The 24585-nt window shown below is 36.9% G+C and overlaps 2 protein-coding genes across 6 annotated transcripts in view; both read left to right on the top strand.

The window, feature by feature from the left end:
* The first annotated feature begins 881 nt into the window (after positions 1 to 881).
* The window catches only part of PTBP3 (polypyrimidine tract binding protein 3), a 91000-nt gene continuing 67296 nt past the window's right edge, over positions 882 to 24585 (top strand). For 2 of the 4 annotated variants that reach the window (XM_055579324.1, XM_055579322.1), the window contains exons 1-3: positions 890 to 1022; positions 3932 to 3965; positions 22769 to 22853. In XM_055579324.1, the coding sequence (XP_055435299.1) occupies positions 1015 to 1022; positions 3932 to 3965; positions 22769 to 22853 (127 nt within the window). In that variant the 5' untranslated portion in view covers positions 890 to 1014. Of the gene's footprint in view, positions 1023 to 3931; positions 3966 to 22768; positions 22854 to 24585 lie in introns of all 4 variants that reach the window. The other 2 variants (XM_055579323.1, XM_055579326.1) reach the window with 2 other exon arrangements.
* LOC129650652 (immunoglobulin-binding protein 1-like) overlaps positions 969 to 24585 on the top strand; it is a 33866-nt gene continuing 10249 nt past the window's right edge. The window contains exons 1-2 of one of the 2 annotated variants that reach the window (XM_055579328.1): positions 969 to 1022; positions 22769 to 22853. The gene's annotated coding sequence lies outside the window, so the exon portion shown is untranslated. Of the gene's footprint in view, positions 1023 to 3947; positions 3966 to 22768; positions 22854 to 24585 lie in introns of those variants that run through there. The other variant, XM_055579329.1, reaches the window with a different exon arrangement.

Raw genomic sequence — 24585 nt, 5'->3', positions numbered from 1 at the left:
TTTCAGTGGGTGTCAAACTATCGGCAAATCACTTATGTCTACATTTTCATCTGAAAAACGAGAATAAGCACTCTTTCATAGGTTTCTGTTGTTTATTTTTTAATAGGGAAAATGTGTAAACTTTTATAAAATGCTACCAATATAGTGGCCATTCCATACAGTGCAATGAATGTTTCCTATAAATTTAATGTCAGACTGAGTGGAAAAGCACTCAGCGACTAAAGCTGTATATTCTCAAGTTCGGCGTAATCTCATTCACCTCTTTCATCTTCATCCCAACCTCACCTACCGAGCCGGTGCGGGTCACCAGGCGGGCGACCGACGCTTCCCTGGGCTGCCAGGCCGGGGGAAGACCACAGCCGGCGCCTGGCCTCGGTGCTCGGGGCCGAGCCGACACTCTCGCCCACCCGGGGCAATTTCGCGGCGGTTCTGGGGCTCTCGTGGGACACTCCTACCTACTGTCCGGAGTCGGGTCCCCAACGTTTTTCCCGCTGGCAGAGGGAGGTGTCCAAGCTAGGGAGCCCCGGGGCGGAGGAGCCGGAAGGCAGGCGAAGCCAGCGGGGGCGCGGGGCGGGGGCGGGGGGTGGCGGGGCGGAGAAGCGGGAAGCACAAGGCGCGCGCTCCCGCGAGCACAGGAGGCGGGCGGGGACGGGGGGCGCGCGCCGGGGCGGGGCACCCGTAGGCGGAGTCTCTAGGGCGGCAGCAGGAAGAGGGCGCCCTGGAGCCGAGCCGGAGGGCGGCTGAGGGCTGGGCCCAGGGAGGGCGTCGACGCTGAGGGGCGGGGTGAGGCGAGGCGGGGACGCGCTCGGGGGGTGGGGAAGGCGGGGGCGCGGCGGTGGCGGGAGCGTCCCTGGTCTCCGCCTCTGTTTCCCACTCTCTCTCCACCTCCGACCGGCCCGGGCTCCGGAGAGGCGCCGTTTGCCGGTTCCCGGAGCCGCCCTGTTGCCGCCGCCTCCTTCCTCCGCTCGCGGTGAGCCCGTCAGTCCCCGCACTGTGCTCGCCTCCGTCTGGGCCATGGATGGGTAAGTGCTCGGCGGCGCGGCGGTCACCGGGCTGCGCTCGTCCTCTTTTCCGCAGCTCTCGGCCCGACGCGCCGGAGCTGGGAAGCCGGGCGCGGCGCCGGCGACCAGAGGAGCGGCCCCGGCCGAGCCCGACGGCGGGGCTTCCGGGCGCCTCCTTTGGGGAGCCCCGAATCGCGGAGAGAAGGTCCGCTGCAGCCTCTCTTTCCCCCTCGGGGCGCCCCCCCACCCCGTCCTGCCGCCCCTGTACACCCTCGCCCCGGGAAGCAGCGGAAAGCCCGGTGCAGCCCCCGGGTTCCGAGGTCCGCCCTCCGCCCGAGAGTCGGGGGAGCCCGGCCCGGCCTCCCGACACTTCCTCTCAGAAAATGGTGCGCGGCTCTGGGGGAGGCGGAGGCGGCGCTCGGGGCGGGCGTCCTCCCGCTCGGGGAGTTGGTGTTTACCGGTGAGGTGGGGCGAGCGCTGGAGCTTCCCCTGGCGGGGAGACGAGTGGCCGCGGAGTGGCGGACGGCGAGGGCACGCGCCGGTAAACGTCTGGGCGGCGACCCGGTCCCGGAGCCGGGGCCCCACGCGGTCTCCGGGCTTGTGCTGGGAGCTTGTTACGATTACGGTACGCCGGGCGTCTGGACTCGGTGAACAGGGATGCGTCCCCTTACCACCCCCACCTCCGCCCCCAAGGAACTTCGTGAATTCCCTGCGCTGTATGCAAAAAAAAAAAAGTGCGATTTTCCGGGCGCTTTGAAACGCTCTAAAAGTGAATGAAGTCTGTGGCCAAAATAAAGATTTGGGATCATCGGTGTAAATATTTATCTGGGGACCCAGGCTCCTCGGGTGGGACCAAACCAATATTTGAATGATTAAGAAAATAACTAGATTAAGATCTTAGTGAATTAGTTGAAGATCCTAGTCCGTCAAGGTTAAAAAAAAAAATCTCCTGCTCTCTTAGAGCCTGCAGATCCACTTAGTTATTTTCATTATGCACTTGAGATTTTGGTTGCCTGTTACTTGATTTTGATGGCAAGATTTCTGTAAACCTTTTGGTTGTAGAATATATGGAACTTGCTTGTACAGTAAAATCACGTATATGTTGCCATATAGTTGACTGTTGTTATGCTGTGTAAAGACCTTCCTGTGTAAAAGGATCTTCGAACAATTTTTCCCTTCATTAGATTTCATTTATCCTAGTTTTATAAATCTATAAATATATTTGAATGCAGATTGCACACTATTACAGACGTTAGGCAGAGTGCAATTTTAGATTTCGCTTATTGTGATGTTCTCTAAAGTATTTTTAAGATTTAACTGAAGCTGTTTTTATTGTTTAATTGAAGCTTTTCTGAGAGCATTGTTAAAAACTCATTTTACATCACCTTTTTTCAACTACACTTTCTATGGGTGCAGAATTTTGCTCTTAATTATTTGTGTGAGTATGCCAGTATTTCAGTTGAGGAAGGCTGTGAAAGTAATATTTCATTATGTGTAGTGAATTGTCTTGACTAGTGGTTTGACGTGAGACGTGGGAGCAGGCTAGCTTTTTGTATTGGAAACTTTACAGTGTTATAAAGAGGACTCTTGGATTATGCATCTTGGCTGTTAAACTCTTGAGCAGCTGTGAAGTGCTAACTTACTCTTTTGGGTAGTGTTTAAGAAATTAACTTTTTCTTCCTCCTAAATGTGGTTTGAAAACTAAGAATGAGTTTATTGGTTTAAGTATATGAGGCAATAAGAAATACTGAAAGGTAAGTTCATTTGGGAGTTCAAGTAGGAACATGCTCTTTGTATCCAGACCAATACTGTGGTATACCTTACACATTCTAATTTTTTATGCACAGATGTCAGAGATATCACATTTAAATTTAAAACAAACCAAATTCGAGTTTCCAAAGTGTATAAGAAAAAATTTTAATCTATATCGTTATTGTTTAAAACAAATTTGCATCATTAGACAAATATAAGTTTATTTCTATTAAGTAATGATATAGGTTATTAACAATATATAGAATTTTATTGGAGCTTTCTTTTAGAAGATATTGAGACAAACTTAATTGAAAACAGTTTCTTTTGGGTTAGAAGAGATAGATTTTTGTTTGGCAGAACTATATAGGGTTTTTTACATCTTGATGTTAAGGGATATGGTTTTTAACTCAGTGAGCTTATGCTTTCAGGAAGCTAATGAAATTTCTACATTTTTCCATAGTCTGAAAAAAGGTCCTTTTTCGTTATTTTGGATAGTTAAAAAAACAACAAACCTCCAGTCAACATATCTTTCTAGTTCCCCCTCAGATGCCAACTGTCCTTGTGTGTGTGTATGTGTGTGTATGTTCATTTCTTTCTGAGGTAATTTAATCACAGACATGATGTGTAGGACTTTTTTAAAAGCAAATCTTTGACAATTTTGATGTCTTAAATTTGGTGTTTGTAATTATTTCAGTTCTAAGGCTGTCTTAGCTATATTTTGGTGAGCCATTTGGGTGGTGGATGCAAATTTTCAAGATATTTTCTCTTTCTATAAAATCCACTCACTGGTTTTGTTTCATTTAAAACTTTAAGTATGGTTACTCATGCCAGTGATTTAAAAGAATGAACTTTGGTGATTATAAGGCTTGGCTGGATTTGTTAAATAGAGGTAAATGGATAAACCCATTTTCATTTTATTGAAACAATTATTTTTCTAAATACTGAAAGCAAATTTGATTTATTATTTGTTTCTTACATTGCTGTTAAAGCTTTGCTTTTACACTCTGTTGGCTAGACTGTCCCATCGCTTTTCTTTGTATTAACATTTCACAACTTATCACATTCTTGTTTTTATTATTTATTATAATATTTTTCTTTTTTCTTTATCTTATCTCTGTCTTTTAAAAACTTGTTTCTAACTTTGTTTTCCATTTTCTCTTTTTACTTTTTCCATACAGTGTTGTTACAGATCTTATAGCAGTCGGTTTAAAGGTAGGAATCTTTTAATATCCTTCCATAAGCATTTAAAAATCTTAGTTTTGGCATTTTTTTTCCAATGGTGAAATCATCTCACCCTGTTCATAAAATTACCTGTTTTACTGTATGGTAATAATCTTTTGTCTTTATTTAGCTCCATTAGTAGATCTGTAGGTTTTATGTATGTATAAAGAGTGGTGACAATATTATCTTGTTTCTATAAAATGTGAACAAAAAGTTTCACTTGAACTGTCAGTGTATTTGTTTTTGTCTTGTTTTAACAGTTACATGTAACCTTGGCTCTGATTTATTTTCCTGTCATGTCCTTCCTTTTATCTTCTCTTGGATACATTTCTGAGTAATAAAATAAAAATAGCAGCTAAAGTTTCTTCAGTTCCTATTATATGCAAGCTGCTTTACATATATCTCACTAATCATTAAAATATTTATTCAAATTAAGTATTAATATTCCCATTTTAGAGATGAAAAAATAGGTTCAGAAAGTTTATGTTTAAGGCATGGTGCCTCAGAGTTCAAACCCATGTCTTTGTGGTTCCAAAACCAGACTTTTTTTTCCCTTTATTTTTACCTCACTGCCAGTAATGAGGAGGGTACTGTCTACAAGATGAACAGCAGGAGAGCTGGATTATTAATATTTTACAATAATGAGTCTTCTAAGTTACACATCATTTCAGTTTTACCAAAGTCGTTTCATGTATTGGATTCTGAAATATAAATCAAGTCCGTTAATATGAGACGGTTAAAATATAGATGGAAGTTTAAGATTTCTTTTAGCAATTTGGTATTTGATATACCTGAATTGAAAATCCAGTTCTAAAGGCCACTGACAGTTCAGATTACTGTAAAAAATAGAAATAGTTCCTGTGTACATTGCATGTATTTTATGTAAAGCTGTTCTGCTTTCTGTCCATCAGCTCTTGCTAACCATTTCAATACTTCTGCATTTGGGCTTATTAGATCTGATGGTGGTGCTCATATTCTTAAAACATCTCGATATAAGCATACATACAGTGAACAGCGTTTTAGTTAACAATAGGTTGCTCAAGATTACCATAATTGGGAACTACTGCTTATATTGTCTTTTGAAGTTGAATGGTGTTAGCTTGCTTTAACAAACTTTGAATATATTTTATGAGTTGAAAATAAATGGAGAAGCCGCTTTTGGTGGGATATAAATTTTTTTTTTTTTTTTGTAGATCCTTAGGTTAGTTTCTCGTTTGGGAGTGAATACTCATAGATTAGAAACTGCAGGCTTACATTTTGGATCCCTTTTGGTGTTTCGGTAGGAGCCTATGAAGGAAGGGATATTTAAAGTGAGTATTATTTTGGTCTTACCAGAAATGTAATTTGTGATTCTAGAGTTCATCTGGGAAAAATGAATACATGAGACATTTTAAAAATTTACCACTTGGGAATTGAGGAGTTACGCTTGAAGGACTGTCATGCCTGTTTTGTTGTGGGGAAAATATATATCTTGATGATAAATAAAAGAAAAATTTAAATGCAGGGCGCAAGGGACTAGATTTGAATATACAATTTGGATTTCTGAGTACCTGTGTTGCAGCAAGCACTTTGGAAAGAAAGATCAAATCGTAGTATGAAGAAAAGATGAGCTGATTAGTTGATTCACTAGGCAGTACTGGAAATGTCTGTAAAATTATTCATTATATGAAGAACATTCTCATAAGGTTGTTCTGCTTCTTTCTTGGATCCCATCCAAGGAAGTTTAGTTACCAAGTAATAGGCCAATAAGGCTCATATTTCCTCTAAATTTTATAAACCAAAATTAGCGAATTTAAAATAAGTCCTTCAAGAATGTCTGTTACTTTTTTTTTTTTTTAATTTGGTCTCTGAATATGATGACACAGGAAAGAGTTTTAGCCAGTGAAAGAGTGGATTTCAGGTGATGCTCCATCAGTTGCTTTCCTGGATGCAGGAAAATAATATGCATCTTATTTTAGGGACTTGAAAATACCCTTAAATATGAAATCCATTATCTTAGAGAAAGAAAACTAAATTGTTTTTAGAGATTAAGTGACTCACTGGAATGTGTCATGAGGGCAGGAATTTTTGATATTTCCTTCACTGTTGTATTTCCAGTGTCTGGCACGTACTAAGCTCTCAGAAATTCTTGATGAATGATGAGTGGATGCCAGATTCTCACACAGCCAATTAGGTGGCAGACTTATACTGGAACGCAAGCCTCCTAATTTTGCTGGTGTTTCTTCTAATAGGTATATACCATGGTGAGAGAGGATTGAGTTCATTTTTTAGATTGGGATTTTCTTGAAGATAGCTAAACATTTTTAGGCAGCTTATATGTGCCATGTTTGAGATTTATTTATACCTAGTTGTGTACCCTGGATGTTCTTTGCAAGATATCAATTTTTGAAGTGAAGTGAAGTCGCTTAGTTGTGTCTGACTCTTCACGACCCCACCGACTGTAGCCTACCAGGTTCCTCCATCCATGGGATTTTCCAGGCAAGAATACTGAAGTGGGTTGCCATTTCCTTCTCCAGGAGATCTTCCTGACCCAGGGATTGAACCCGGGTCTTCCACATTGTAGGCAGACCTTTACCATCTGAGCCACCAGAGAAGCTCAGTTTTTGAGCCTTGTCTAAATTAGGCAAGGAAATTAGCTTTTGGTACTTCTCAGAAAATGCTTGTTTTATTTCCATTCTTTTTTTAGTATTCTGAAATGCTTTTTAAAACATCAAGAAGGGATTGCTGTTCTTAATTTTCAATTCTTTTAAATAAAGAATGAACCAGGTGGTTATGAGTGATACTGAATGTGGTTCAAAAACTTTACTATACCAGATAAAACATCACCACTGTGGGTAACATAGCTTTTTATGTGTGTACCTAAGTATATTTTAATTTTCCAGTTCATACTTTAATTATTACTACCCAGTTTATCTTAAATATTTCTCATATTCCTAGATAATTTTTCAGGATACTATTATAGCTGTTAAATGATTTTCTAAAATGATAATCTTGCATATCAACCATATTAGGGATTTTCTGGTTTGTCTTTCTATTTTAAAATGATTCCATGAGTGTAGAAAAACAAGTTTAGGAAGGATTATAATCGGCTTCTAATAATTATCATTGCCTGTCACCATATAGGAAAGAACAATGCATCGTATTTAATTTTTTTTTTAACTTGACTCTGAATTAGAAATTAACCTAAATTAATTTTGAAGATTGATTTTCTGTTTGCTCCACCAGGAGTTAGCAGACTACATACAGCCTGAGGACCAAATCCAGCTTGCCGCCTGGTTTTGTGAATAGTTTTAGTGGAACACAGCCATGCTCAGTAGTTCGCATATTGTCTGGGTGCTTTGATACAATGACACAGGGGCTATATCAGCCACCGTATGACAGCAAATCCTAAAAGATTTACTTTCTGACCCTTTGGACAAAAAAAATTCATCTGCTACTTGTTGTGCTTGAACTACAGAAAATACTGAAGGCCAGGAATTTTTTTTTTCCTTCCAAACTGAACTTAATTTACATAGAGTGAAATGCATGGATCTTAAGGGTACAGTGCAGTAAATTTGACAAACGTAACCCCCTGTTTCCTGTTGCCCTCTTCCAGACCCAGTCTAGGCAACTCTTTTGATTTCTGTCACCACAGATTAATTTTGCATGTTTTGAACTTCATATAAATGGAATAAAATATTCATGCGGCGTGTATACAGTATGAGCTTCCCTGATGGCCCAGTGGTAAACAGTCCGCCAGCCTATGCAGGAGACTCAGCTTCCATCCCTGGGTCAGGAAGATCCCCTGGAGAAGGCAATGGCAACCCACTCCAGTGTTCTTGCCTAGAAAATGTCTTGGACAAAGGAGCCTGGAGGGCTATAGTCCAAGGGGTCGCAGAAGAGTTGGACATGACTTAGTGCTAAAACAAAGATATACAGCATAAACTCTTTGATGTCTGGCTTTTACTCGGCAAAATGGATTTTTAGATTTATTGATATCTATGTTTTATGTATCAGTATGTTTTTCTTCTTTCTTAATGAGAGTATTCCATTGTGTGAATATGTCATGATATTTAAAAATCCATCCTCATGTTGATAGGCATTTAGATTCTTTTCAAATTGGAGCTATTACGAATAAAGCTACTATAAACATTTGTGTATGTCTTTGCGTAGATGTTTGTTTCATTGTACACCATGCCTCAGAGTAAAACTGGGTGTGTGTGTGTATTTAACTTGGTTATTTTGCAAAATGTTGCACCACTTTACATTCTGACCAGCTTTGTATTACAGTTTGGGTTGCTTCACATCCTTGCCAACACTTTACTGTTAGCCATGCTAGTAAGTATAACTAGAATGGCTAGTAGTATCTTACTATAGTTTTAATTTCCATTGACCTGATGACGGGTAGTAGTGTGTACCCTTCCATGTGCTTGTTAGCCATTCACTTACCTTCTTTTATGAATGTTAACTTTTTTGCTCGTTCCTTTAAAGTGGATTTCTTATAGACCACATATAGTTAGGTCTTTTTTTTTTTTTAAACCCACTCTGAACAGTGTCTTTTAATTGGTATATGTAGACCATTACCTTTCACACTTCAAGGGATGATTAAGTGGGTTGAATTAATAAGTATCTTCACTGACTTGTTCTTTTAATTTTTTCCCCTCTTCATTTTTTTTGCCTTCTCTGGTTTTAGTTGAGCATTTTCTGTGATTCCTTTAACTCCTCATAGTCTCTCCTCATAAGGAAAGGAAGACTACTGAAGAAGGAATTAGTGAAGGTATTTTATACTTCTTATTCTTAATTTATCTAAAAGATTTTATTTAAAGTAATAATAGTAACAATATATTGGGTGATTACAGCATTTAGTCTCTCATAGTTTAAAAGCATTTTTAGTGGTTGCATCTGCATTTACAACTTTAAGTCCACCTCCAAATAATACTCTCCTGCTTCATGTGTAGTGTAGGTAGCTTAAACAGTGAAAGTCAAATCACTCAGTCGTGTCCGATTCTTTGGACCCCATGGACTGTAGCCTACCAGGCTCCTCCATCCATGGGATTTTCCAGGCAAGAATACCAGAGTGGGTTGCCATTTCCTTCTCCAGGAGATCTTCCCCACCCAGGGATCGAACCTGGGTCTCCCACATTGTAGACAGATGCTTTACCATCTGAGCCACCAGGGAAGCTTAAACAGAGCATTCCCAATTTGTCCTTCCAGTCCCTTAGCACATTGTTATCTTTCCTTTTCTAAAAAAAGTATTTATGTATTTGGATCTTCATTGCTGAGTGGGGTTTTCTGTAGTTGTGGTGAGTGGGGGCTGCTCTCCACTTGTGTTGCATGGACCTCTTATTGCAGCGGCTTCTCTTGTTGGAAAGCACAGGTTCTAGGTGTACACACTTCCGTAGTTGTGTCTCCCGGGCTCTGGAGCAGAGGCTCAGTAGTGGTGGAGTGTGGTCTTAGTTGTCCCATGGCATATGGGATCTTCCCAGACCAAGGTGGAACCCATGTCTCCTGCATTGGCAAGTGATTCTTCAGCACTGGGCCATCAAAGAAGCCCTCATCTTTCATTTTACTTAATTATATGCTGTAATCACCCAATATATTGTTACTGTTATTACTTTAAATAAAATCTTTTAGATAAATTAAGAATAAGAAGTATAAAATACCTTCACTAATTCCTTCTTCAGTAGTCTTCCTTTCCTTATGTAGGTCTGAGTTCTGATCTGTTTAATTTTTCTTCTTCCCAAAGACCTTCTTTTAATATTTTTTTGCAGAGCGGGTCTACTAACAGTACATTTCCTTGGTTTTTGTGTGAGGAAGTCTTTTTCTTCTTTACTCTTCACATAGAAATTCTAGATTGGTGTTTTTTTCTTTTTTTTCCCCTCCATTAACACTTTAAATATTCCACTTTTCTTTCTTCTTTCTTCCGTGGTTCTGATGAGAAAGTAACCTCTGTAATTCTTATCCTTACTTCTCTGTTAAGTAAGGTGTTTTCCTCTTTTTTTATTTTTTTCTCCAATATTTTCTCTTTGTTTTTGGTTTTCTGCAGTTTGAATGATACGCTGAAGTGCATATTTTTTGGCATTATCCTGTTGGTGTTCTCTGAGATCCTGGTTTTGTGGTTTGGTATCTATCATTGATTATAGAAAGCTCTTAGTCATTCATTATTTTCAGATTTTTTTTTTCTTCACTCTCTCCTTTTCTTTCTGTACCATCCCCCCACCCATTCTTTTTTTCTTCTTGCATTTCAGTTTGGGAGGTTTCTATTGGAATTAACCTTCAAGCTCATAATTCTTTCCTCAGCCATGTCAGTCTGTTGATGAGAATTATATAAGATTGGTATTATTTCTTTCTTAAATGTTCGATAGAATTAATCAGTGTAGCTATTTGTGTATGGATTTTCTTTGTGGGAAGGTATGAATTCAGCTTTAAAAATAGATATGGAGCTCCTCGGGCTTTTTTCTTTCTTTAGTTATATCCCACAGAATTTGGTATACTGGGTTTTAATTTTTACTTAGTATAAAGTATTTTCTACTCTTCCTGTGATTCTCTTTTTACCTATGATTATTTATAAGTACATGATTTAACTTCTGAATATTTGGGAGTTTAATTTCTAAATATTTGGTTTCCAACCCAAATCTTGGAATTTCTAGTTTTTTTAAAAAAATGCTGCTTTGAGTAGAGAAAATGCTCTGTACCGTTTCAGCCCTTTACATTTCCTGAGATTTGTTCTAATGTCAAGCTATGGTCTGTCTTTGTGAACGTTCTATGTAGACTTGAAAAAATGTATAGTTTACTTTTGTTGGGTGTAGTGCCTCCTTATAAATGTTGGTAGGATAAACTGGTTGAAGTTGCAAGTCTTCTGTAATCTTCCTGATTTTCTTTCTCTTCTGTTCATTATCAAAAGAAGAGAGGGATATTGGAATTTCCATCCACAGTTGTGGTTTTCTTAAATTTTTTTCTATAGTTCTGTCCGGTTTTGCTTTATATATTTTAAAGTTCAATTACTCTAGTGGTAAAGAACCCACCTGCCAATGCAGGAGATGTAAGAGGCCTGGGTTGGGAAGATCCCCTGGAGGGAGGGCATGGAAACCCACTCCAGTATTCTTGCCTGGAGCATGGACAGAGAAGCCTGGCAGGCTACAGTCCATGGGGTCACACAGATTTGGACATGACTGAAGCAAAGATGCATTCACATTTAGGAATGTTATATTTTCTTGATGAATTAACCTTTTAAAAAATCATTTGTGATATACATCTTTACCTAGTAATAGTTCCTGTCCCAAAATCTACTTTGTCTTATAGTAATAAAGTCATTCTAGTTGTTCCATTTTTCTTATGACTAATATTTGGTATATCTTTTCTTCTTGTTCGCCCTTTTTTTTCCTTTTAATTTGTCTATATTTAAGATAGATTAAAGGGTGGATGAACCAGAGATAGTAAGGAGCAAGATGGTAGTCTTAAATCTACTTGAAGGATTAGTTTCCAAAAGACTGGCTTCTCTTGCTTTCTCTGATGAAAATGAGCTACCTTATGGAGAGGCCCGTTTACAGACTGAACCCTGCCAGCAGTCACTGGAGTGAATGCGGAAGCAGGGCCTCCGTTTCCTCTGTTGAGCCTTGAGATATTCTGGTTTGTGAGAGACCCTGAACCAGAGAATGGAACTAAGCCATGCCTAGATTCCTGGCTCTCAGAAATTGAGTTTAAAAAAAAAAAAACAACTTTTTTTTTTTTTTGAGAACTTCCCTAGTGGTCCAGTCGTTTAAACTCTGTGCTCCCAATGCAGGGGGCAAGGGTTTGATCCCTGGTCACAGAACTAAGATTTTGCATGCCACATACCAAAAATAAAACATTTTAAAAACTTGAAGTTACTAGATTTTGGGATAATTTGTTAGGTATCCATGTATACCTAATATAACTACCAATAGTGAATAAATATTGAAAGATGAGTAATAAAATAGCTTATTAATGTCTAAGGTTTCCCTGGTGGCTTAGTGGTAAAGAATCTGCCTGTAGTGCAGGAGACGCAGGTTCAATCCCTGGGTTGGGAAGATTCCCCTGGAGGAGGGCATGGCAATCCACTTCAGTATTCTTGCCTGGAGAATCCCATGAACAGAGGAGCCTGGCAGGCCGCAATCCATAGGTTGTAAAGAATTGGACATGACTGAAACAACTTAAAATGCATGCAAGATTATAAAAAATGCAAATACTTGTTTGGTTGTAAATCACTGTGTATATGACTTTTTTATATTACCACATTCTCTCTCTCTGATAGCTTACTGTAGTTTGTACATATGATTTTTACTTTATAAAGATTTTCTTTTTTCTTATTGTACTGATGTGGTGAATTTCATTGATATCTTATTTTTTAAAATTTGAATACAAACTTACAGAAAGATTGCAGAGTACTATTAAAAAAAACTTATATAATCATTAACCAGGCAATTCACATTTGCTCCATTGTTTTATTTTTCATTTATGGTCTTTTCTCTCTATATATCTATATGTTACTTTCTGCAGATACATGTATATCTATTTTCCTTTTTTATCCTTCTGAAGCATCATTTGGTTAGCATGATTTTCAGCCCAGCTCTCCACTATATTGTTATTAATTTTCCCTTCTTAATTGTATGTCAAGGAGATTCCTTGCAACTTCTTTGGTATATTATTTTACTTTATTCTTTAACCCCTAAATATTTTAGAGTATATCATCTAAAAACAAAGACATTTGACAGTACTGTAGCATAATTATCAAAATCTGGAAATCTGAAGTGTTGCTTCAGTCTTTTTGATTCATGATATCAACATTTTAAAAGAATATAGGCATGTTATTGTGTAGGATATCCCGTACTTTGAGTGTATATGTTTCTTTTAACTAGATTTAAGTGAATACCACAGAAGCTGTGTTGTTCTTAGTGTATTCTTTCAGAAGGCAAAGGATGTTGATTTGTCCTGTTATTTGTGATGTGTTAACTTTGATCGCTTTAGGTTGTATTTGCCAGATTTTCCACTGTAAATGTACTGTTTCTCTCTTTGCAACTAGTTAGTATTTTGGGGAGTGATACTTTGAGGCCACACTAATATTATTTTAATTCTCAAGCTTTAACGTACTAGTTTTAACATCTATTTTGATGATTCTTGCCTGAAATTGTTATTACAATGATAGTTGTAAAGTGATGATTTTCTAATTTTACTTTTGGAATCAAGATTTCATTCACTAGCTGCTTAAAATGAACTGAGAAACTCTCATTCTTTTGCTGTTTTGTGGAATAAATGTTTCTTACCTCACCTGTGAAGTCATCTGGACCTGGATCAGTAGTGGCGAGTAGGGATGTCTTTGTATATTATCTCACTATCTTTAATCCTTGTGGTCAATTCAGATACTTTATTCTTCTCACACTAATTTTGGGATTTGGATTTGCTCTGTTGTTTTTTTTCCAGTCAGATAATTAACTCACATATTTTAAAATCTGCTGTTTCCTCATAAATGTATTTTCAACTATAAATTTATCTTTAAGCGCTAAAGGTGGATCCCACAAGTTTTCAATTTGTGTTTTTCATTTTCATTATATCCAAATGTTTGTATGTTTTCCTTATGATTTCAAAAATTTTATTTATTTATTTTTAAAGTACAGTTGAGTTACAGTGTTGTGTTTGTGATGCACAGCAAAGTGATTCAGTTACATATATATGTATATTTATATATGTGTACATAGATCCTCTTTTTCAGATTGTTTTCCATTATAGTTTATTACAAGATATTCCCTGTGCTGTACAGTAGTTTATCTATTTTATATATATATACAGCAATTTGTATCTGCTTATTCCAAACTCTTAATTTATCCCTCCCTCTTTTACCTTTGATAACCTGTGTCTGTTTGATAACAAACCTAAGTTTGTTTCCTATGTCTCTAAATCTGTTTCTGTTTTGTGCATAAGTTCATTTATATCATATTTGAGATTCCACATGTAAGTGGTGTCGTATGATACTTCTCTTTCTCTTTCTGACTTCCTTCATTTAATACGGTAATCTGTAGGTCCATCTGTGTTACTGCAGATGGCATTATTTCATTCTTTTTTAAGTGGCTGAGTAGTATTCATGTGTGTGTGTATTTTACAGCCTCTTGATCCATCATCTGTTGATGGGCATTTAGATTGTGCCCACCTCTTGACTGTTGTAAATAGGACTGCGGAACATTGCGGTACATGTATCATTTTGGAAAAGTTGCCATTGTAACTCCAGGATTATTTAGTAGCTTTAAAAATTTAGTTGTCAGACATTAGCTATTCTTTTCTTATCATTTCTAATTTTATTATAGAAACCATAGTATGTTCAGTATATTCCTTTGAATTGTATTGAAACTTCTTTTATGAACTAAAATGGGAATTGGCAACTATTGTCCAAGGACTAAACAGGGCTTACTGCCATCTATTTTTATACATCCTTTATTAAAATGGTCTTTATACTTCTAAGTGCTTGAAAGAAATCCAATGATTAATATTTTGTAACAGGTGAAAAATAGATAAGATTCAAATCTCAGTGTCTATAAATAAAATTATATTGAAACACAACCATGCTCATTCATTTTCACATTGTCTATGATTGCTTTTGTGAATTGTGACAGAGACTGTATGGCCTACAAAGTCTAAAATATCTTACTATTTGGCCCTTTACATATAAAGTTTGCAAATCTGGCACAGTGTCTGTTTTTATAAATGTTTATTCTTAGCTGGCTGTCTGGTTCTGCATTCAGTATATCTGTTAGCTCAAGTTATTGATTGTTTTATTTGTTTTTTCTGGTCATATTTTATGTGTGTAGTCTATTGGTTTCTAAGAGAAATATATTAATATTTCAATTCAGCTGTTGATTTGTCTTTTTTCCCTTATATTTCGTCAAGGCTTTCCTCTCATTAGTTTGGTTCCAGAGATTCACACATCCCTTTAGCTTCTGTAGCTTCTCCATGGTTGATGTTGGAGATGGGAGTTAACAGTTTATGCTAACTTCAGACTTCCAACTAATTTATTGCTTAATACAGGAAGTGCAAAGGACAGTGGTAGTCTTGGGCTTCAGAACCACCTGTTTATTACCTAGTATAGCAAGTACAAAGCATTATAACTTAGATATGTTATTGTGAAATTTTAGAATTCCACGGGTGAAGAGATGATTCAGAAAACTTCCAGGCAGAGGAAAAAAACAAGTCAGTTTTAAAGAAATGAGTGTCAGACTGGCATCTAATACTGTATGCTAGATGAAAATGGGACTATATTTACAATCTTCTTAAGAAAAATAATTTTTAACCCAGAATTCTTTACTGTCAAATGATTAATATGAGGATGGAGTTTTTAGACATGCATGGACCCATAAAGTTTAACTTGGTGTTTACCATCATTTAGGTAGTTATTTAAGGTTGCAGCAAAATAATGTGAACTAAGGACACGGAAGACAGAAGTTCAGGAAAAAGTTAAGTCAACCCAGATGAAAGTGAAAAGAAAGCTTAAGTTAATGACTGTTCAGAAGTCCTAGAAAGCAGTCATTCAAGATTGAAGCAAGAGAAAAGAGGGTTTTAGGTGGGAGATCTTAGGAAGAAAAATGAGAACTATATAGAATGAGTGGTATCATGAAAAGTTTGGGGAAAATTTGATAATATAAAGGATAATAGTGTCAGAAAAGTAAATACAGTTTTAAAATGTCATGGGAAGCAAAATGAATGAATGAGTGAATGAATAAATAAACAAAGATGTCTAACTGTGAACCAAATTAGAATATATTGTGGTGTTAAGAAATTGATAGAGTGTAATACAGAATCCGTTTAATCTTGATTCTGAGAACAGTCTTTTTCAAGTGGTTCTAAGGTTGTGACATTAGACATAGAGAGTAAGAAGCTAAGTGTGCCAGGATTATGTTTCCTTGTACAGTATTTACATAGTAATAAAAATATGAATATTGTTTACTGATACTTAATTTCAAGTCATCCTTTGGACAGGACAGAAATGGGAAAAGCCAAGAATGCTATTGTTGGAGGGCAGAATATAACAACTATACCAATAAAAGTAAAAATGAAGCTGACGGAGAGGGAGGGAAGCGGGGGAACAGGTTACTAGTCCCAAAAGCTTTCTTTCAAAATGGAGAATCAAGAGATAATGTCACCTGTGTTCAGTTCCTGATCAAGGGATTAAGATCCCACATGCTGTGCAGCATGGCCAAAATAAAAAAAATTTAAATTTTTTTAAACATTCAAAGAAAAGAATGAATGTATGTATAACTGAATCACTTTGCTGTACACCTGAAACTAACACAACATTGTAAGTCAACTATACTCCAATAAAATTAAAATGTTTTTAAATAATAAAAAATAAGAGAATACGATCTAACATTTCAAAATATATACAAAAAGAGATAACGTCAAGTTGACAAGCAATAAACATATGTTTAGTATTTAAAGTTCAAAGATACTTAAACAAGAGTTAAAACTAATAGCATGTATTTCAAACATTGAGAGAACAGAAAAGAGGAATTTTAGAGATAAATTCTTAAGGTTTCATATTAGAGGTCAGTCAGTTTATTTTCAAGTTGATAACTTATAAGTAGTAATATAAACATGTTGTCTAGTGTTGTAGTGGCAACCATTAGAATAAGAACTGTTTGAAGACTGGGTTTGGCTGCTGAGATCTGCTTTTACCATATAAACTCTTTTGTAATATTTGTTCTAGTACACGTATTTGATAAAAGTAAAAATTAAATTCATAAAACAAAAGAACAGAAGTATTTCAACAAATTCAACTGTGTACGTGTGGAGAACTCTTATTCACAGTGTTGCCCCTCTTCTTGTCTTTTCCATAAAGACAACAATTTTATTAGCTTTTTCTTTACCCTTCCAGTACCTTTCTAATGCATATATAGGGCTTCCCTGGTGGCTCAGATGGTAAAGAATCTGCCTTCAATGCAGGAGACCTGAGTTCCATCCCTGGGTCGGGAAGATCCCCTGGAGAAAGGAGTGGCTACCCCGCCAGTATTCTTGCCTGGAGAATCCCATGAACAGAAGAGCCTGGTGGGCCACAGTCTATGGGGTCGCAAAGAGTCAGACACGACTGAGCGACTAACACTGCACCAGAGACAACTATCCATATTTTTTCTTCCTCTTCTAATACATTATCAGTAATCTCAGATATGCAGATGACACCACCCTTATGGCAGAAGGTGAAGAGGAAACTGGAGAGGAACTGAAGAGCCTCTTGATGAAGGTGAAAGGGAAGAGTGAAAAAGATGGCTTAAAACTCAACATTCAAAAAAACTAAGATCATGGCATCCAGTCACATCACTTGATGACAAATAGCTGGGGAAGCGATGGAAACAGTGACACACTTTATTTCATTATTTTTCTTTCTTTCCAAAACTTGGCCTGTCTATTGTAGTTTTAATCTAATTATACAGAAGAACAAACCTGTGGTGTTAACTATAAGCTAATACCTTAGAGCAAACCTAATACCTAATAAAAAAAGATAGTTCTAGTATCATGGAAAATAATGAGTTTTTTTGATAGCTTATTTTTTATGATCATAGTACCTTGATAGACTAAAATAAATATCTTATTCTTGAATTTCACATGCATTTAGGTATGATCTGAAATTTAACCATGAGCTAATTAATGGTTTATTTTCAGAATCTTCCTTACCTGTTATTTTATTGGCTGATTCGCAGTTGTGTGGATTGCCTTTTGTCATATTAATAATCTCACTTTAATGCTAAACAGAACCACTTCCCATCAAATTGATAATAAAACACTTATTTGTGGCGCTTAATTGCAGTATTCCTTTGCTTTGTTGGCCCTGTGTATTATTCTTAAGCAGGAGAGAGCTTCAATAATTGATACTTGAGGCAGTGAAGCTGATTGGTGTGTTGACTTAACCAGAAAGCTAACAAGTCCACAGAAAAACTGTAGCACTTTTATAAATTTACTGTGTGTTTCTAAGGAGACTGTTGAGCAAGTATTGTTCCTGCTCCACCCTCACCCCATGATGTCTTCATTATTTGATTTGTTAAAGCCTTTTTGTTTAATGTTAATTTGTTTACCTGTGGTACAGTCTTTTTTTCTTTCACTTTTTAATTTTTTTTAACAGTTTTCTTCTGTTGATCATCTATAGTCACTCATCCAAATAAGCTTTCCATCATTTATTTAGAGTCTTCATTCTGCTTATCTTCTATTCATCTTGTAAACTATAATGTCTCACCATAGCTGGCACAGAGTGCTGTGCTTAGTCGCTCAGCCGTTTCCGACTCGTTGCGACTCTGCAGACTGTAGCCCACCAGGCTCCTCTGACCGTGGGGATTCTCCAGGCAAGAAGATTGGAGTAGATTGCCATGCCCTCCTCCAGAGGAACTTCCCAACCCAGGGATCGAACCCAGGTCTCCCGCATTGCAGGGCAGATTCTTTACTGTCTGAGCCACCAGGGAAGCCCCAGCAGAGAGTGAGGTGGAGCAAAATATGCCACCCTCAAATAGGCCACTTTGGTGTGTTGATTATTTTGAATTAAAGTTACTTAAGAAATAGATGATGCAAGCACACTGACCCTCCTTTGTCTCCCTGAAAAGCAGGAAATAAATCTTCCAAGTGAAAGTATCCTCCTTACATTAGTACAAGGAGGGTAGAAGTCATCTTTATCACCAGAGATAGGAAATTCAAGGCAGAGAAGGCTGATTAAGCCCCAGGCCATTTGTTTTGTCAGAGTTCCACAAATAATTGTTTTCTTTGTCTAAAAGGCATAAAAATTGCATGCTCTGGTCACTTCTTAAAGTCTCATATCTTCATGAGTTCCTGTATGTATGAAACTAAATTTTGTTTCTCTCCTGTTAATCTGTCTTGCGTCAGTTGAATTTTTAGACCAGCCAAAGAACCTAGAAGAGAAGAAGGCAAACCTTTTCCTCCCTTACAAGACACTCAGTTTTACCTAGGTCTGCATTGCTCTTCCTTAACTATAATGGAAAATTAGTTTTCAGACACTTAGGATATAAATATAAGCATAATTTTCATAAATACTTTTTGTTTTTTTGTGAAGTAGTCTGTTAATTATAGGCAGTGATTCCCCACTCCCCGCCCCCAGGAGAAAGAATTGATGTCAAGGAAAGAATAGTTGTTTAGTGAACTGATTGTGTTTTTGTCACTTTTTACAAAGCTTACAAAGTAATATGACTTGGGATTTGAACTTTATAATGTCTTAAAACCTTTATTTTCTATGATTTGAAAATGAATTTTTGGGAGCAAAAAAGCTTAGCTAGTAAATTTTGATTATCGGAATATTTTTTATGACTGCATTTTCAAATGTAAGCTCTTTTTGCTATCTTTGTCTTTTATCATATCCTGAAATTATTAGGGTCAAAAGTTATCAGTTTTTTAAAGTGTCAAAATTATTTGAGATACGCGTTGTTTATTCTGTAAAATGAATAGTAACCCCCTCTCTGCTATTTCCAAGTATAAAACTTTAGGATCAAATATTTTAATTTTTCTTATTGTATAATAAGACATAAAAATAGCATTCCAGCATTTCACTGGATCCTATAGGGTTTGCTTTACTTATGCATTATTTTAGATTATTGTTATTACTACTATTACATTATTATTACTACTCTCTTAAAAAATGCTTCTTGTTACTATTGGAAGATCTAGTAGAATTATCAAACTTAAATGCTTTTATTTTGAAGACTCTGTAATGTTCACCATTTCCTTGTTATAGTTTCTATTTCGTGTAGAAACATGATATGTAACAGTTAAGATGTTGCATTAATTTACTTAATATGCCATATAAATTTATCTTTTTTTAAATATTTGACTAGTAGATCACATTTTTGGACTAAATTTGTCTTTTGCAGTTAGAAATCTAAATGATGATTTAAAGGTGAAGAATAAAGTTTTTAAAAATTCTTTAAATGAATAGTTTTAATATATTTGCTCTATTGATTCATCATTTATCCATGAGAGGAATTAGGCCAACAGTCAAGTTAGGGAACAGGCTTCCCTGGTGGCTCAAATGGTATAGAATCTGCCTGCAGTGCGGGAGACCCAGTTTCGATCCCTGGGTCGGGAAGATCCCCTGGGGAAGGAAATGGCAACCCACTCCAGTGTTCTTGCCTTGAACATAGACAGAGGACCCTGGTACACTGCAGTCCATGGGGTCACAGACATGAGTCAGACATGATTTAGCGACTAAAGTACAAAACAGCAATTCTATGTAGCATGACCAACAACTCTGTGTTAAGCATACTTGATTGCTCTGGAGGCTAATCTTAAAATTCACTCTCCGGCCCCTCCAGCCATGTCGTCAACCTTGCCTGTAATACTGTCTGGTGACTCAAAGCCCCTCAAGTTTTTAAAAAAAAAAAGACACTTTCTCAGGCATAACTTTACCAGGGATTTAGAGATTACCTCCTAGAAGGAGAGGGCAAAAACCAGACCTCTCTTTGAACAAGGTTAGATTCTTTACTACGCAGACTGTGACCCAAACTGAGTAATATTAAAATTGTGGCCGTCATGTGCCAATTCCAAAAATATTTGAAGAACCCTTTAGAAGTAGCTCAGCTGGTAAAGAATCCACCTGCAATGCAGGAGACTGGTTTGATTCCTGGATTGGGAAGATCCCCTGGAGAAGGGATAGGCTACACACAGCAGTATTCTTGGGCTTCCCTTGTGGCTCAGCTGGTATAGAATCCGCCTGCGGTTCAGGAGACCTGGGTTCCATCCCTGGGTTGGGAATGACTACCCATTCCAGATTTGGACACAACTGAGCGACTTTAACTTTTACTGTAGAAGCAAAAATGCATCTTAGTAGTCACTTGTAGTATATTAGTAACTTGAAGTTACTATATATTGTTAAACAGAAGCTTGAAATTTCTTACAGTTTTACCTTCACTCAAAAAGAAAAGATTGTCTCTTTTACTTCTGAATATTTATTCTATGGATAGAAGAAAATACTGTATTCTAAATGCAGCATAATTTTGGGGATCAATAACTTACATGTGGTGCTAATATTGAGTAGTAGGGAAATAGTAGGCAATTACAGAATTTAAGAATTCATTAAATAATTATGATGGAGACTAACAATGTGACAAAAGCTTATCAGTTAAAAAGATTACAGAGGAACATAGATTCATATTATAACTTTGTACAGTGTGTATTAGGATAACACAACTATGAAAATGATCTAGCTGATTAATTAACATCTATATATTTTCCTGATATAATTGGATAAGTATGCAAAAATGTTTAAATGAAGATGGTTATAGTGAAAAATTTGACCTCCTGTTTTTTTCCTAAACAGATACCATCAGTGTGCTGAAGGAAAGTTCTAATGCCACATTGTTTATTCTTCTTATGTCCTACTCTTGCCATCCCATGGACTGTAGCCCGCCAGGCTCCTCTGTCCATGGGATTTTCCAGGCAAGAATACTGGAGTGGTTGGCCATTTCCTTTTCCAGGGCATCTTCCTGACCCAGGGATTGAATCTGGGTCTCTTGCACTTCAGGAAGGTTCTTTACTGACTGACCTACCAGGGAAGCCCCTCTTATTCTCAAAGGTTAATTACAAATGGAACTTGATTAAATCTCTTTTGCAGTCCTTTCCATTTTGATTTTGTCAAAATCCAGTCTTTTATCAATTTATCAGACAGGGAATTTGCTTTTTGTTGGTATCAAAAAGTTTGCATTTCTTTTTAAAACTTTAGAAAGTTTCCTTTATTGAAAGAATATTTTTACCTTTAAGGGATTGCTATTCACTACTAATTACATTGTGTATGTATAACTAGATCTCCCCATGGCTCAGCAGTAAAGAATCCACCTGCCAAGCAGGAGACACGGGTTCGATTCCTGGGTCGGGAGGATCAGGAAATTCTCTGCTGCTGAGGGGGGCCAGGTTTCGATCTCTGGTCAGAGAACTAAGATCTCACAAGTGGTGACATGTGGCCAAAAACATTGACCGAGAGCTGAACAAATTACCATTTGAAATAGGTTGGTTTTAAATTTATACATGTTGCTTATTGTCATTCCTATATATAAATGTTTTAACCTTGGTAATAGAGCTCATGGTTACAATGAAAAGGCTAGTCCCACTCACTTACCTTTTAGCTTTGATAATTCAACTTTGAAATTGGTCAAGCTCTTACCTGAAAAAAAGTTTAAATTACTTAAAAGAGTAGTTATTTAAGAAATAATACACAATAAAGACCGTTTAAGGAATAATGGAAGAAAAATCACTTATTTAAAGGATTTGGCCAATATAGAAATAAATTATATCTTTTTGTTCAACTTTTAAGAATATATGTATACAATATATATATCATGAAAAAGTATATATATATTTATATATATATGTATGGAAAAGGGAGTGCTGCACAAATTATTCACATGCAAATGCTTAAAAACATACTAAAAAAACTTAACATGCTTAATATACCAATTGTGTTTAAAATACACTAAATATACTTAAAAGTATACTGCAAAAATAATTAGGATACAACCCTTGAGTATGGTTTTTGGCACTTCAGCTGTAACATCTCAGAGGGTTTGATCAAAAAAGGTTATAGGATTATGCTCCCAATTACGTGATGGCAGTTGTGTTTTTTATTGTTAACAACAATGTAGATGTGCAATAATTTTCCTTTACTGTTCTCTGCCAGCCTTTAGATGTTACGATTCTTGAGGTGTTCTCCTTAAATGCCGTGATAATCAGATTTAAGTAATAGTACTAGCTTTTAAAATTTTTAGTAGTAAATTTATGGATCATTATCAGAGACTCATTTTTATTAACACAATATTGCTCTTGCTTTTCAGCGGGGGTCTGATGAGCTTCTTTCTTCTGGCATCATTAACGGACCTTTTACCATGAACAATTCCACTCCTTCTGCAGGTGTATACGGTGAGTTTTCATTTTTTTTTCAAAATTTGAGAATTTTCTTCCCTGGGTTTCAAACATTTTTTCCACAGTGTTCTTATTTTGCTCATCTTATAACATCAAGTGCTACTATTTATAACAAAAACTAAAATTTGTGGCAGTGAAGTTCATATAGATGAAGTTACTGGTTACAGCACCCTTAAATTTTAAGGATTAATTTGGATCTAATTTTTGACTGGCATTCTTTGTTACATAATTGTGATAAATTATCAATAAGTTGGTGATCTAGAACTATTGAGTAAAAAAGTTAGATTTAAAAGCTTGCACTGAATGATGATGACTTTAGAAGTATTAAAACTAAGTTAAAAATTTATAAACTCACATGATTTTAAAACTAAATGTTCTTGAAATTTGAGGACTGTAAAATGAAGTGGAGGAGTGAAGTACTGAAGAGATAGCAAAGGGGTTAGGAGGCTGTTGCTGTACAGGAAATCCTGGTAAAGGAGGAAAATTTCTACTGTAGCAGTAGCAGTTGTGATGGAGAGAATTAGAGAACTTAGAGGTGAAATTGATCGTAATTGGTGATTAGTTGAATGTTTGAATAAGGAATTCCACTGATGATTTTCACATTTTAGATTTGGATAATTGTGTAGCTGAATTGTAGTACCTTCATTTATTTTAGAAAATACAGAAAAAATAGGGTTGGACAACATAGCATGTTCAGATTTCATACAGTGATTTGAGGTTCCTCTGGGAACATCCGATGGAAGTGTCAGGTAGGTAGTGGGTTCTTCTGGTTTTGGCATCATAAGAGACATTTGGAAATCTATATCACAGCCACTTAACAATGGAAGCCATGAGAGTAGAGAGTCAAAAGACGAGATTTTTTTTTATCCAAAGGTTTTTGGAGTTATAGGATGTTAGAGAAGAGTGGACCTCACCTTCTAGACACTGATGTCTGGAAGAGTGAACAACCTTTCTGTGAGAACCCCTATAAGAGAAGTGACAGTTAAGAGAAAAGATGAAAAGGAAATTCAGTGAAGAGATTAAAAGTATATAAGAATTGGTCAGCCATGGGCCATTACTCTAGAAGATTCGTTGGTGGGGCAGCAACAGGGGGTTTGTTCTTGTGAAAGTGTGAACAGTAGATAATAGGAGCAGGAGACTGAAAGTGCTCTCAAACTTGACTTGGCTTCAGAATCATCTGAGTGTTAAAGCACATTTGCAGAGTTCATCCTCAGAATTGCTAGGCCAGTAGGTCCAGGATGGGTCCTGATAATTTTGCATTTCCACAAGTTCCCAGGAATGATGATGCTGACATTTGAGGAGCCACACTTAAAGAGAATTACTGAATGAAGGAAATAACTAGAATTTGAAGTTCTAAAATCTGATTATCCTCTTGATCTGTTAGACTTTTAAGGAAAATTTGGCTCTTACTCCTAGAGCTAGGTACATCTAGGCGGGTGGTGGGGGGACACGTGTTTGCTTTTAACTTTAAAACTGAGGTCAGTTTGTTTGATCATATTTATAAACTACTGGAACAGATGACCAGAAAGACTGACATCTTGATTGATTGATAACTTAGGAAAAGAAAGATGTATGAGCTGTGAGTTTATCTGGCAGTAGTAGTCTGCTCTGTTTTGTCTTTATGTTTTGAATTTCCTCTTGTATCCCGTTTCATTCTAGGTTCAGTGTTTTTAGGTTGACAGTTATTTTCTCTTAGTACTTTGCAGGTACTGTTTTATTATACTTTTAG

Source organism: Bubalus kerabau, chromosome 4, assembly GCF_029407905.1.
Source record: "Bubalus kerabau isolate K-KA32 ecotype Philippines breed swamp buffalo chromosome 4, PCC_UOA_SB_1v2, whole genome shotgun sequence".
NCBI lineage: Eukaryota > Metazoa > Chordata > Mammalia > Artiodactyla > Bovidae > Bubalus > Bubalus kerabau.
Note: the sequence above shows the minus strand (reverse complement) of the source record. Positions and strands in the feature narration are given on the sequence as shown.